The following is a 13788-nucleotide window of genomic DNA, read 5'->3' as shown; positions in this document are numbered from 1 at the left end:
CAAGCCCCAGGGATCTCAAACGTTGGACTTATCTTGGGCAAAGACAAAGGACAGCCTCTCGCTGGCTTTTTGTACAAATCAACCTCCACTGGTCATGCAAACCCCAACCAGGCCTCAAGAGGCTTGGGACTGACAGCAGACCACAAACTGGGATGAGCGAATAGACGGCCAGATCTAGGCAGTGGAGGGGTGACCAGCATCTTCAAAAACGTGACAGGACTGAACACACGCAGTTACTGTCGTCAACGTGGCAGGAAACCACTCTGCCTGGACATAAGCTCCTCCCCTGTACCTTGGACTCAACCCCCAAGCCTCGCAAGAAGCTGGAGGGGCGGGGGCTCCAGCCTGCAAAGGTCGGACAGTCACTGTGGGCAGGGCGTCAGGCCCAGCTTCCTCCTGGGGCTCCTCCCCTGGCTCCGCACAACCCTGCAGCCTGGGCCCACATCCCAACACGGAGACTCCAGCACGGGTGGCTGAGGCACACAGGTGAACAGGCCTGAAAACACTTGTGAACTGGAAAAGATAAGCCAGTGGGGTCTTCACTGGGGGCAAGACCCTATTTTAGTATTCACTTTAATTCTCCAAGGACAGCTAGAAATTTTCTTCCTTTAATAAAAAAATTCCCAGACACACTTTGAAGTCCTGGAGAAAACCATCAACAGAAGGAAGTGAACCCTGCCCACAGGGGCGCTGGAGAGCCAGCATCATCAGGAAAGCTCCAGGCTTCACACCTGACACTGTCAGGGGCCGCCTAAACAATAAATTACAAAACGGTGCTTGGGGAAGACACAGCTGAACTTTTTTCTCTTCGGTGCAGGAGGATCGGTCAACTACAAATCAGTCCGGGAACTGGCTGCCTTGGGGGCGTATTTAGGCATCAGTTCGTTAATCTTTCGGATGTAGTCAGACTTTTCTGCACAGCCTTTGCACGTCTCCCCCCAGTCGTCCAGAATCTTCTTTAGCTCTTTCACGCGGAGCTTCTTCAGGTCCACAGTGCTCAGGTCGATCTGCTTGTCTGGAGGAGAGAGCAGGGGGGTAAGCAGCTGGGCAGGGGCAGCCACAGACCCACAACAGTGCCAGGCCGGGCTCCCTGCACGGCCAAACCACCCCCTAAACAAGCAACCTCACTGGTCTCAGGGCCAACAGTTCCAGACACACACGTGTGTGTCAGTGCCCGCTGCCCTCAACAGGGGGATGTTGCCCCTTCTGCAGGAAGGCTGGTCTCGTGGTGGCAGTCGCCACCAGAAATGCAGTGTCGCCAGGGATGGAGGTCACAGGGTCCTTACTGTCCTTACTGGAAGAATGTGGCTCCCACTGCCCCAAGTGCCTCTTCAGTAGTCATGGTGGAGGGCAAGGTGAGGCAGAACATCTGTCCCAGGGTAACAGCACAGAGAGACCCCCCAACCCCAACTTCCCAGCCTGGCCCTAGTCAGGAGCTTCCTCTCCACGACTGCGTGTGACCACAGGGACACCCTAAGCCAACCGCACCCCTCCCAGGGTCACTCCCAAAAGTCCAGTTTCACAAGTTGGGGAACGCAGGCCTTTGAACACTCAAGTCACAATAACATAGGCTGGCGATGCTGAACTTTTACACGATGGGACAGCCAAGTTCCGGGCCCCGGCTCTTCCCTCCCACCAGAGACCCACTCCGGGGGTGCTGCTGGTCCTCCTATGTGCACGCAGCACTTCTTTTAAAAAGTGTAACAGAGGCTGGGCCTTCAGAGTTCGCATCCAGGGCGAGCCTGTACACCCAAGGGATGCCAGACCACACCCATCCTCTGCCCCGGAACTAATGCCGACTTCGCCCGCACTAACAGCCAGAGCTTCCCTCACCGACGGGCCAGGCCCTCTGTGACCTGCCATCTGCCTGTCGCGCCCCAGGCTGCCTTGGCACTGCCTAGTTCCTCTCTATGGGATGTTCTCCCGCTCCCTTGACTGGTGCCCACCTCCTTCACTGTTTGCTGAAACGTCGCCTTTCTGAGACCCATTCTGACCTCCACCCGCCACAACGCCATCCATAACACCCCTGCCCCTGCCGCCCCATTTAGCACCACCCGCAGCACTTAGCTATATAGCTCGTGGCAGCTCTGCCCATCAGCCAGCCAGGAGGAAAGCCCCACGGTGCTGGAGCCCGGCGCGCACAGTAGGGCCTGGCCACACTCACCGTACTTCAGCTCACAGATCTGGCTGTCTTTCTTCTTGAGCTTCTCACAGATCTTCTCCACAGGAATGTGGTGGGCCAGCGGCTTCGAAACCTCATTGATGATCTTGGTGGCTGCATCATCTGTGGCTCCAATGTAGTAGCACTGCAGCAAGAGAGGACAATGGCCTTCAAGAGGTGCCACTTGAGACCCGCCTCCTCCAACTCGTAGTGACGGCTCAGAACATCGTCTCTCTCTGCCAGGGCCTCACTTTTGCAGGCCTCGCCAGTCCCGGCAGCCGGGCGCCCTCCGCGTGCGCCCAGCTCTCAGTGTGTGCTTGGCCCCAGAGCCAGCAGCCGCCAGGTGAGTTTAATAGTCACTAGTGCTCAAACCTTTAAACAGAGAGACAGACCAGGCTGCCGGGGAAATTAAAGCTACAAAAGGCGTTGCTTTGCTGGGGTTCCCGCCCTCAATTTGACCCTGTGTACACTTTGTCACCTTCTTCTGTCCTCACACGTGCCAAGCTCCTTTGGCCTCCGGGCACTCACACGGGCTGTTCCCTCTGCCCAGGGTGCTCTACCCCCACCCTGGGGACGGCCTTGACTGCTCGGTATTGTGCTCTGGGCCATACCGCTCTCTCCCTGACCCCCGCCCCACTGCATTGCTGCTTTGCCTGCCGGTCAATTTTCTCTTCCAATACCCAGCAGAGAGGAGGTGCTTAGTCAATACAAACAGGATAAAAAAGGACGCCTGCAGAGAAAGCACCTCAGGCCCGCATTCTTCGGGAGCAGAACTAACTCAGGTCTAACTCAGGTCTCCGGAACAGACAAGTGGGCAGGGCCTTTTACCCAGGCCTGTCAAGCAGAGGGTTGAAGGGCCAGTCACCAGCTACTCACCAACCGATTCTCTTTGCCTCTTGCTTCGCGGCAGAACTTTGTAAGTTCTTTCTCAATTGTGGCTGGTGAGAACGTGACATCTCTGTCTTTGAGGTCCTGGTAAAATCTTCCCAGATAAGAAACACAAACTGGAAAAGAAAGGGAAGGGAGATGCTCAGCAGTCACCCAGTTGCACCCCAATCCACCAGGAACTCGGCCGGCAAGTTTAATAGGGGGCGTGGAGAGGTGAATTTTTCCATCACCGGTTTTTCTCTGGTGCCCGCAGTTAGACAGAGCCCAGCTCCTGGGTGCTGGGGTCCCTTGGTACACCCAGGTCAGAAGCACCACTCAACGCCCCACAAACATCTCCTTCCTGCTTCTTCCATAAAGTTTCAGCCGAGACTGAATATGGCCTTGAAATGGACTCACTGCGGCCTCATAAATGGGCAAACTGGAGGCTGAAGAAAAGACGATCCAAACGTTGCTTACTTCCAAATACCACACCGGACCCCGAGGTGCGGCTTCGCAACCCCACCGGACCGGCTAGGTGCCCACGCCCACCCTCCGGACTCCTGACCCGGGCCGCTCCCGAGAGCCTCTGCCCAGTGGTGGGAAAGGACAAAAACGCCGGCGTTATCTCAATTTCAGTCCAAGCTTTCAACACAACCTAGTCCCAACGTTTTCTCGTCGGACTAGTTTCCTAGGCCCACGAAATGTTTTCTAGTCCCGGGGTCGGCCGCTCTACGGGCGGACCCCGCAGGGACTGGCCGCCTCCGCCCCCGCCCGTTCCAGCCCCGGCCCCTCGGTGATTTGGTTACGTTCAGCGACGCGCCAGGCCAGCCCGGCGCGCGGTCTCCAGCCCCGCCGCACCTTCGCAGTCGCCCGGCCGCAGCGCCCGGCCGCCCGGCAGCACGCTCAGAGCCAGCGCCACCGCCAGCCCGTGCGTGGCCCACATCCTCCTCCGCCTCCGCCGCCGCCGCCGCCCGACTGAACCGCGCCCGCCGTGCTGCGCAGCCTCCAAGAACCTCGCCGCGCGCCGTGGCTTGTTATTGGCGGGCGGTCCCCCGCGCCCTCCCACACTCCGCGATCCCACTGGTCCACGCCCGCAAAGCCCAGACGGGCGGCTCCACGCTGCCCTTCCCCATTGGCTACTGGGAGTACCCGCCCTCGGTCCTAGACAGTTGTCGGCCGCTGATTGAAGCAGGGCCGGCCGCAGGAAGCGCAGGCGGCGGCGACGGAAGCCGGTCGGCCGCCATCTTGGAAAGGGGCAGCAGTTGTGGAGCTTGGGCGCCGCAGGCTCGGCCGGGACTCGGCAGCCTTTCTGCGCTTGCGAAACTGTCCCCCTTTCCCCTGTTCTGGGCCCCACGTTCGCCCAGGAAAGTCCCTCGGACTTTCCCATCCAGGGTCCCGACTAGTGGCGCAGGTCAGGGGTCAGCCGCTACCCAACCGGGCAGGCAGGGTGGGCGCCTACGAGACCAGTAGCCTGGGCGTCCACCGCTTGCGCCTCGGCGCCTCGCACCTGCCGTCCGTGGGCTGACAGACTGGGCCGGACGGCCTCCCTTAGGAAGGGCGAGGTCCGTGGCTTATGGGTCAGAAGTAGGCTGCCTCGGATCGGGGAAGAAAGTAGGTTTAGGAGGTTTGTCCCCACTCGAGGAGCAGTTCCCCGTGTCTCCACAAGCTTCGGAAGCCTGGCGGAGGTGGCTGGCCCGCCGCCGTCGCCTGCGTCCCAGCTGCGCGCTCAGGCTGCCCAGGGCGTTTCCTGAGCAGGGTCCTGGGGATCCAGACTAGCCCTGGAGGTTTCCGCTTTGGCTGCCTTCCTTTCGAGTGCAAGGCTTGGCTATCTGTCCTTGAAGGCAGGACGTGGGAAAAGGCTGGCTCTGTGCTTGTTGCCGAAAGATTTCGAAGGGGCAAGAAGGGCTTGGAGCCCAGCGGGCGGCACGGGTCAGACAGGGGCACCTGTGCTGCTCCCATTCAGTGAATTCAGTGGGTCGGTATCAGGTATTCATCTTTAATTCACATCACAGCAATCAAGGGAGTGGGGAGAGGGGGAGAATCAAGTGTCAGATATTTACATCTAAAAGTCACATTACTTGGATGTAGAACATGCTACCACAATATATACAGTAAAATACCTCTTGGGACACGTACAAATTTTTTCTTTTTTAACTTTGCTTTCTGGTACAAGTAAGATCATTTTTAAACCACCTTTTTTTTTTTTTAAACATAAATACACAAAAGAAATGGTTAGAAGTTTTCTTGTTTTAAATAAGCACAGAATGCCAGAGGTTAAAAACACATTTACAGGGCTGAATACCGATTGGACATCACACTCTATACATTTTTTGCTCAAATTCCTGTACAAATACACAGCATTCAAATAGGTATTTATTTATTTATTTATTTTTCTTTTTTCCAAAAATTGCACCAAGGTAAAGCAGAGCTCTAGTTGATGCGAGTGTGTCGTTCAGGCGTTGGCGGTACTGCCCTCACTACACGCTCATTGGGCAGTAGCGCAACCCCAAGAAAAGGATGATTCAAATAGGTATTTACAAATAAGCTTGAAAGAATGAAAATCAGTACTTCACATTCTTTTCAGAGGATTCTCACCTCTGGCCTCCCACTTCCCTTCAGACTGGCTGATTCTCCAACAAAAGGGATTTGGAATCTGTTCTTTCATCCAGTCAGGGAACATGGAGAGCAAAACCAAACGTGGCTCACCTTGCGTAAAGGCCAAATGAGCCTACACTGCCCTCCTTCCCCTCTCATGCCGCCAGGTGGAGAAGGCAGATGTTCTTACGGGATGACTACCTCGTCCAGGGCCTGAGGTTCAGAAGTGCCCTAAAATCTAAAGATACCCTCCTATGCAAGAATCAGGTGCAAAGCCAGCCCCCAGCCCTCCAGCCCCGGGGAGCACCAGTGGTCCGGGCCTGCCCTCCCGGGCTAGGGCTGCGGTGGCAACCCACTCCGCCCAGTCATCCCTACAGTACCAGAAAGGACCCCCGCAGGCCCTGAAGATAATGTGGCCCTCGCTCTTTCCTAATAGGCTACTTGCTGGCTTTCCTATTAAACAGCTGGTGTTTGTTTACAAGAGAAAAACACCCCGACTGAGGACAGCCTTGTCTGGAAAGGGGCTCTGATGAAGGGGTGGGGGTCTGGGCTGGAGGTCAGACGCCAGCAGAAGGGTAACTAGGGGAGAACACACCTGCTCAACAAGGAGAAGGCAGCCTCGTGACCATCAGAGCTGTGAACTCAAGCAAAAGAAAGACAAAGTCTGTGTGTAGACTTTTTAAAGTAACTGAGAAGCACCCTGGTAGAATACTATTACTTCCCCACCCTGTGCCCCCCAAGTAATAAACCAAGAGGAAAATCAGTGCCCTGACTGGGAAGTTTCCCACAGGTCCCACTGCGCGCTGTCCAACAGACCGGGAGGGCTGGGGAAATTGCCCTCCTGCCCGCCCTGAACCCTGAGTGGTGGTCCCCACCGCCCGGAGCAGGGCCCCTGCCCTTGGCCACTTGGAAGGTGATAATTCAACTTGTGTGGCTCCCTGATTCCAAAAGGAGAAGCTCCTTCCCACCCTGCTTCCCAGGAGCTTGCCGAACCTGACCGTGAGTCCTCAGGGCTTGGAAGCCTGGCTGGGCAGCCAGCCCCACTGCGCAGAGGTAGTGCTGAAGATCCCTGATTCAGGAGCTGGGTGACAGGCATTCTGGCCACTTTTGACAGCTCAGGACTTCCGGCCCCTGCCACACCTCAGCCTCACTCCTATACCAGCTACCCTTTCAACCCTGGGGCCCCGGGGAGGAAGGTGGTTAGGGTGGTCCCTTTGGCTCCACACTCCCACTCAGGCCCCAGAAGGTGGGAGATGACCTTTGCAGATCCATTTGCCAAGGCGGCTCCTGCAGGGCATGAGGTGCGTTGAGAGTGGAAGGGAGCAAATGGTCAGAAATAAAAGCGGTGGAGGGAAAAATCCAAGCCGGAGCTGGAGGCAGGACCGGCCGGTGGGCGCCTGGCAGTGTGCCTGGGCGTGCATTCAGGCCAGGGCACGCGCCTGAACGGGCACGCCGGCCCGGCCGGCCCCTCAGTTGCATACTCCTGGACGGAAGAGAGGGCAGGTGAGCAGGCATTTGTGCAAAACGGCTTGTGGCCCTCTCGTCCACCACCTGTGCCACGTAGTCCGCATGGTCCACGCAATCCCTGAATATAAACATGAGCTCTTCTGTCCACACAGCAAAAGAAGAGGTCCCTAGTGCAATTTCCATTCTTCTGTGCATCTCTACCCTGGAGGGAGGGCCTGGGCTCCTACCTCAGGCCCTGCAAAGCTGCAAAGCGATTCTGTCTGTGCAATATCTCCATAGAGCTCCATGTGGTCTGGAACTGCAGGAGGAAGAAAGCATCTACTGCACAAAAAGGAAAAACCCATAGAAATGGAAACGTAGAAATGAAATAAAAAGAGAAGCCACAACCCTCATGCTGCTGCGGCCTCTGTACATGGCAACACACAAGTTCACGGCAGTAGAACGCAGACTCGGGCGGCTCTCTCCTGAGTGCCAGGCCTCTCCGTCTCCCTGGGGGGACTTGCTCTTTAGACCTGGGATGGTTGAGCCAGCTGCTCTGAGGGCGGCGTCCCAGCCGCCTCCCTGCCCCTCACTGTTCCCCTCGGCTGTGCTCCCAGGCCATGCGGGCCTGCTCTTCCTTGGTGCTCCCAGGAGGCAGCGAGGCCTTGCGGTGCAGGCCCCGAGGCCTGTCAGCTTCATCACGCAGCAGCACACCCTCATCATGCTCCAAGGCTGGCAGGCGGGGGTGGTAGGGCTTGGGGGGCAGCGCAGGCGGGTCCATGGCGTCCTGAGGGATGACACATCCCGGGGCTGAGTGGCTTCGGCATGGCTGGGCCTTGATGGAGTCCAGGACAGCGGACTCGGAGAGGCTGTAGTGAACAGGGAGGTAGGGCGGCTCAAGGTCTTCATCTGCATTCCAGGCCTGGCTGGGCATGGAGTCCATGGTGTCGGTTCGAGGTGGGGCCTCTGAGGAGTGCCCAAAGTTACTCTCGCTCAAGGAGGACACACCGCTGCTGGCGCTGCCGGACAGTGTGGAGTTGCTGCCATCCAGGCCCGACTGGGGGCTGGTGGGGGAGGCTGGGATAGGATGGAGAGGAGACTGCAAAAGAAAGGGTAGGCATGTGAGAATCCCTCTCTCCAGACCGGCTGATGGCCACGGTGTGAAGAGACGACAGAGTATGCTTATTAATGAACTTCAACATAACCCTCAGCAGTAGCATGTCCAGCTTCTTCAGTGGCAGCCCCCCACCCCATTCCCTTGGGGCCCAGCGGGCCCATAGAGCCCCAGAATCACCGGCACCTCTTGTGGGCCAAAGCATGGCCCTGCCCTGGCTGCTGGCCATGGCGCTCGGACACTGACAGAAGGCTGGGTTGTCAGGCCAGCTGGGGCGGCAGAAAGAACCTCAGCTGGCCATGGACCAGATGAGTACATTCTGCTGCTAAGATCTGTGAGTCAGTCTTTTCCAATTTGCAGGAAAATCAATGAGGGTTTTTTCTTTCTAATAAAGCTTTGGTGCCCGATGCTCCTTGTTTTGACTACCAAGGGTGTCCAACCTGCGGCCCATGGGCTGCATAAGGCCCAGGGTGGCTATGAATGCGGCCCAACACAACATAATAAGTTTACTTAAAACATGAGATTTTTTTGTGATTACATGTTGCCATGTATTTAATGTGTGACCCAAGACAACTCTTCTTCAAGTGTGGCCCAGAGACTTCAGTGAAAGGCTGGCCACCCCTGGACTAGCCTCTAGTTTAAGATGACCGGTGCTCTACTGCGGGTCCGTTCCTTCACCCCTCAGAGGGCGGCGGGCCGACCCCTGCGGTGCCAGGAGAGCCGCTCGCACACCCAGTACTCGTGTCGCTATAGCCAGCACCCTCTGCCCCTCACACTGGTTGCAGAACACACTGGTCGTCTGCATCCCAAGTGTGGCTCTGGCCACCCCCAGCTTCTGTCAGTCTCCAGGACCGAGGAGCAGGGGAGGGCTTGGGTTCACTTTGTTGACCCAGAGGTTGCAGAGCCGATGAGGGGGCTCATCTCACAGCCTGGTGGGGCTGCTGTGTCAGTACATTACCTTTCGCAGGGTCCGGGCAGGGAGGGCTGGGGGGGTGTCACCCAGTGGGTGGTGGAAGGAGTCAAAGTGTAGGGAGTAATGACCTGCAAAGGGAAGAGAACCACAGCCTCAGCTCGGGCCCCTCTTAGGGTGCACACCAGCACACCTTACTGGGCCAAGTGGGCAGATGTGGGAAGAGTATCCTGGGAACCCCTCAGCGTTGAAAGCCACAGAAGAGTCTCTCTTTCCATTGAAGTTCTCCAAAACAGGCTGCTGGAGGAAAAGACACTCGGGCTCCACAGCAGGTCAGGACGGCCACGTGCATCAGAGCTGAGGGGCAGGCCGCAGGCAGTGGCAGCGGGTCTCCAGCCCGCCGCTGGGCGGCGACAGTTCCCATTGTCTTCTTCAGCCGCTCCAGCTGCGAGGGCCTCACGGAGCTCACCTGCTACACCCGCAAACCTCACCGGCCCCAGAGCCCGGCAGGGTCCTTCCTGTGGTGGGGATGGTCTTTCCTTGGCTGAGTCAGCTCAGGCGATAGCCGTCTTCTCAGCCTGGAAGGCTGCTGCCCTTGCCCCTGAGCAGAGCTGGAGACCAGGGACTGTCTGGGGGACCCGCTGGAGGCCTTCTTACCATGCAGCAGGCTTCGGGGAGGCACTGGGGGGGCCAGGATGCGCCCCATGTGGGCAGACAGGAAGGGCTGGGCCTCCCGGGCTCCGCTATCCAGGCTCCAGCTGCTGGGGGCTGCTGGCACCGCTGAAGGGTGGAAACACATGGCATGAAGGGAGGTTACTTCCTGAGCCCCCTGTGGGAAAGGCCCCGCCTGCAGAGGTGGCTTCTCCAGGGGCGCACTATGTACCCAGCACACGTGGGAGTGGCATGTCAGCCCCTGGCGCCAAGAACACTGGCCAAGCAGGACACTGTGGCCCTTAGGAGGGAGTGGCCAGGGACAGAAGCCGCTTAAGATGGCAACAGAGTGACCTGCCATCTGAAGAGTATGCAGGATGAAGCGAGCCGAGAGACACTGCAGTGAGCAGGGGCACCTGTGGCCTCTGGGATGTGCCAGGAGGAGGAGAGAGAACAGAAGAGGTGAGAAGAGCGCAGAGCAGGCTGACGTGACTGGAAGGGTACAGAGCGCAGAGCTGCGTGTCGAGTCGAGTCAGGGCCCCTACAGCCTCGGCCCGCGGGGTGAGGAGGCAGCAGGGTGCGCGGGAGGCAGAGGCTGCCCCCTCTTGGGCGGCTGCATGGCCAGGGAGCGGGCAGGAGCTGCCCCCAAACCGGCCTCACGAAGAGCCCGCGGCAACACAAGCGCTGCCCGTCCCTGTTGCTCCTGTGCCTGCTCGCTGGGCGTGGGATACACGGGGCGTCTTCCAGGCCAGGCCTGGCATTCACTGTCCCCCCGGATGGAAGCGTGTAGAGCCCAAGAATCATGATCAGGGTCCAGCCAGACCTGCTTTCCAAGAGGTTAGGCTGTGGAGCCCATGGGTGCTTTGGGGCATGCGGAGAGGCCTAGTTCCTGACACCACGTGCCATGGATGCAGGCTGGAGCGGGCCCTGGACAGAGGGAAAGTGAGGGTGTGTCTGCCCCCTCCCGTCCCCCCAGCTAAGGAAGGAGTCCAGGGCCGGAACCCCGGCCCCTCAGCCACAGCTGGGGGGAGCGACTCCACCAGAGGGGAGAGGGGGACCAGCTGGGCCCCGGGACCTGAGGGTGCCCTTTGCAGGAGCAGCAGGGCACGGCGGATGCTGCTGGCCAGCCCCTTCTGGGCAACAGATGCGACCGAGAGGAAACGCGGCCTGTCTCTGACGGAGCCAGGCTGGGGCCGTCTCCCTGCCAGGCTGTCAGCAGCCGGCGGGAGCTCACAACCCCGGGCTATCCCCCGGCTCCGCGCTCAGGCAGTCACGGCGCACGCGAGCCTGGGCAGGCCAGGGTGCGGGCTCTTCCTGCTCCCGGTACCGAGCGGGCAAAGCCAGGGCTGGCCTGTAGGAGGACGTGGACAGGAGGGGACGGGCCCCACGTGGTCCGGGGGTCAGCGGAGCTGCGCGTCCTCTTCTCCTCACTGGGCAGGACCTGGCTGGGACTTGCCACAGAACACAGGGCACAGCACCACTGGCTGAACAGCCTCTGACCTGAGGGGGATTGCTCAGCCTCATGGGCTGGTTAATGGCTAGTGGCTGGGGGGAGGGCGTGACAGTGAGTGGGTGGGCGGGCACTCAGCTACAGCCTGAAGGAGGGAAAGAACTCGGAACCTGACGAGCATCAGATGGACGCCACCAGAAGGCTCCCCAGAGAGCCCGAGCCACCCTGGGGACAGGACAGGCCCATGCTCATGCCAGTTTCTACCTAAGTCACAGCATGAGCTTCCTGATCCTCAATACTGAATCACTCTCTCCCTGAAAAGAGTCCTGTCTCCAGAAAAAGCCACTGAATGTCAGGGAATAAGCAGCTTGGAGTTGGGTCTGGCAGCTTCTCCCCAGGGGTTCTGACAGCCTGACATCCCACACGCAGAGCTAGGCCCAGGAAGGATGTGGGGTTGCAGAGGTTCACCCACAAGGGCCCACGTGCGGGCAGGAAGGCTTGTGGGGAAGAAAGCTGGCAGCGTTGCAGGCTTCCTGAAGGGGCCTCCGAGCCCTCCCACGTGCACCAGAGCCCACCAGGCTTGCCCTGCAGCCCGAGGTCACTGAGCAGTGCGGCCGGGATCTTGGCCGTGCAGCACGAGTGCACTGGGACCCGTGGGAAACCCCCAGTGGGGCAACGCCGCCTAGAAGAGGAGGGGCAATCCCCACACCTCCTAGCTGCTTCTTTCTCTGAGGCGTGAACTGCGGTCCAGCACTGGCCTGAGGTCCCAGCGCACAGCCAATAGCCCCAGGGGCAGGCTTGCCTGGTTTGGGAGTCACTGCCCGGCAAATAAAGATCGATCAAGTGAGGAGTGGAGTCCTCATGGGACTCAGGATCCTTGTGACCAGAGAATGGTGACAAGTATGTGCAGTTCCCTGGAGGATTCAGGCAGAGACTTAAGAAGTTGTTACTTTGACCTGTGTGTTCGCTCGAGGAAAGTGCTGGCCTTGTGGCATGGATGTGCCTCCTCTGGGCTCAGCCTCTTTTCTTTTTTATTAATTTTAGAGGGGGGCAGGGAGAATGAGAGGGGGAGTGATTGATTGGCTCCCCTTATTTATGCGTTCATTGGTTGATCCTCGTGTGTGCCCTGACTGGGGGGTTGAACCTACAATCCTAGCATATTAGGACGATGCTCTAACCAGCTGAGCTACCCAGCCAGGGCTCAGCCTCTTTTCTGAGAAACCGATCTCCTTCCCATGCCCGGGGACAGTGTGTCCAGCTTCTTGCTGCAGCCTGGTCTGAGGCCTGAAGCTCTTCTGTATCCAGCTGGCGCAGGGTCCTGCTCTTGCTGCCAGCACCCACTTGATCTCTGAGCCCGTCTGCTCTTGGCTACTTCTGGGATGGCTCCACATCTCAGCTGAAGAAAACTCACTGTGGATGCTGGTCCTCAAGGCCACAAAGGCCTTGCAGTTTGGGGCACAGGTGCAGGGGTCCAGGTAAGCCGCATGTGTTGGGGATGTGCATCCTGGAGGCTAGAAGGGCATCTTCAGCCGGAGTTTTTATGCCCTTTGAGGTTGAGCGCCTGGTGCTGGCGCCTGCCAGGCACAGTGGTCACGGACCAGTGTCTGCTGTGCTTAAACGAGACATAGGTATGTGCCCCGTAACGAGCAAGAGAGCAACAATGACAGGTGGACAGCAGACAGCACTTGGAGAGGAGGTGCAATGACAACATGACGATGACTTTAGAGGGATGTGTTCCGATGGGACAGCTGGTTGCACTGTTGGGGACTGCTGTGCCATGACCTCCAAGAGATGGAGAGGGGAGGGGAACCTGCAGGGAGACGGGCCAATCGGGGCTAGGCTCTGCGTGGCAGGCTGGCTTAGCAGAGTTCCCAGGGGTCTTAGCAGGCTCTGCAGAAACCCCTCAATGTTAGAACTCACTCAGGTCTCCACGTCCGGGGCTTTGGGCCAGGGCCATGTGGGCCCCAGCCTAGCTCTCCCGTCCGCTTGCTGGAACAGAACCCGGGGTGGAACTCCTCTAAGCAGCCTCAGTTCTAGGGGTTTCCTGGTCCCATGGTATCGTTGATGGGCTGACAATGGGTAAGATGGACCCAGCAGCTGCTGGCCAGAGCAGCTACAGGACTGGACTCCCCCTGGGAACCCCAGGCTTCCCTTGGATAGGGCCGTCTCTGGGAAATTCACTTTGCTTTGGCCTCTCTTTCTCATTCTTTTTGGGCATGCTTAGCTGCAGGCCGGTCCTGGGCGACAAGTAGAGGACCTAGAAGGCCCCAGGTGAGAGGGGTCAAAGGGCCTGCTGAATTCTGGGGCTGGTCTGGGGCGCCCACAGGAGTGGTTGCCCCATCTGCACATGGCAGCCTGAGTTGCCACAAAAGTGGGCTCAGGGCAGGCGGTAGCTGGGGCCTCTCTGCAGCAGGCACTGGAGAGGGAGAGGTACAAATGAACAGAATCCAGATTTTAGCGGCAAGCGGACACTGGCTACACAGGGAGCACAGGGATTGGTCAGGACTCCGTGCAGACAGACAGGCCTGGGTGTTGGAGTGTGGCTCAGCCTTGACCAGCGAGTGCTCAGGGATAAGATTCAGATGCTCAGGATG

General features: G+C 58.6%; 2 protein-coding genes and 1 non-coding gene across 4 annotated transcripts in view; all 3 read right to left on the bottom strand.

The window, feature by feature from the left end:
• Positions 1 to 580: 580 nt before the first annotated feature.
• MANF (mesencephalic astrocyte derived neurotrophic factor) lies at positions 581 to 4016 on the bottom strand. The gene is made up of 4 exons (XM_054594814.1): positions 3887 to 4016; positions 3038 to 3165; positions 2165 to 2306; positions 581 to 1015 (listed from the first exon to the last, which is right to left on the bottom strand). The coding sequence occupies exons 1-4, from the start codon at positions 3969 to 3971 to the stop codon at positions 831 to 833; spliced, it is 540 nt and encodes a 179-aa protein (XP_054450789.1). The 5' UTR covers positions 3972 to 4016; the 3' UTR covers positions 581 to 830.
• Positions 4017 to 5017: 1001 nt separating this feature from the next.
• Positions 5018 to 13788, bottom strand: part of DOCK3 (dedicator of cytokinesis 3) — a 271945-nt gene continuing 263174 nt past the window's right edge. The window contains exons 47-49 of one of the 2 annotated variants that reach the window (XM_054594753.1): positions 9751 to 9873; positions 9142 to 9224; positions 5018 to 8168 (exon numbers count right to left, since the gene is read on the bottom strand). In XM_054594753.1, the coding sequence (XP_054450728.1) occupies positions 7659 to 8168; positions 9142 to 9224; positions 9751 to 9873 (716 nt within the window). In that variant the 3' untranslated portion in view covers positions 5018 to 7658. The remainder of the gene's footprint in view (positions 8169 to 9141; positions 9225 to 9750; positions 9874 to 13788) is intronic. The other variant, XM_054594754.1, reaches the window with a different exon arrangement.
• On the bottom strand, positions 5425 to 5550 carry LOC129087821 (U4atac minor spliceosomal RNA). Its single transcript, XR_008530945.1, has one exon. It is a non-coding gene; the product is annotated as a U4atac minor spliceosomal RNA (small nuclear RNA).

The sequence above is a fragment of the Pteronotus mesoamericanus genome, unplaced genomic scaffold, assembly GCF_021234165.1.
Source record: "Pteronotus mesoamericanus isolate MK-2021 breed Mesoamerican mustached bat unplaced genomic scaffold, CSHL_Meso_final scaffold_533, whole genome shotgun sequence".
Taxonomy (NCBI): domain Eukaryota; kingdom Metazoa; phylum Chordata; class Mammalia; order Chiroptera; family Mormoopidae; genus Pteronotus; species Pteronotus mesoamericanus.
Note: the sequence above shows the minus strand (reverse complement) of the source record. Positions and strands in the feature narration are given on the sequence as shown.

Coding starts and splice junctions, on each gene's coding strand:
- MANF (XM_054594814.1), bottom strand. CDS start 3,971: ATGTGGGCCACGCACGGGCTGGCGGTGGCGCTGGCTCTGAGCGTGCTG. Junction 3,166..3,886: donor GCGGCCGGGCGACTGCGAAG/GTGCGGCGGGGC, acceptor TTTCTTTTCCAG/TTTGTGTTTCTTATCTGGGA. Junction 2,307..3,037: donor GAGGCAAAGAGAATCGGTTG/GTGAGTAGCTGG, acceptor CTCTTGCTGCAG/TGCTACTACATTGGAGCCAC.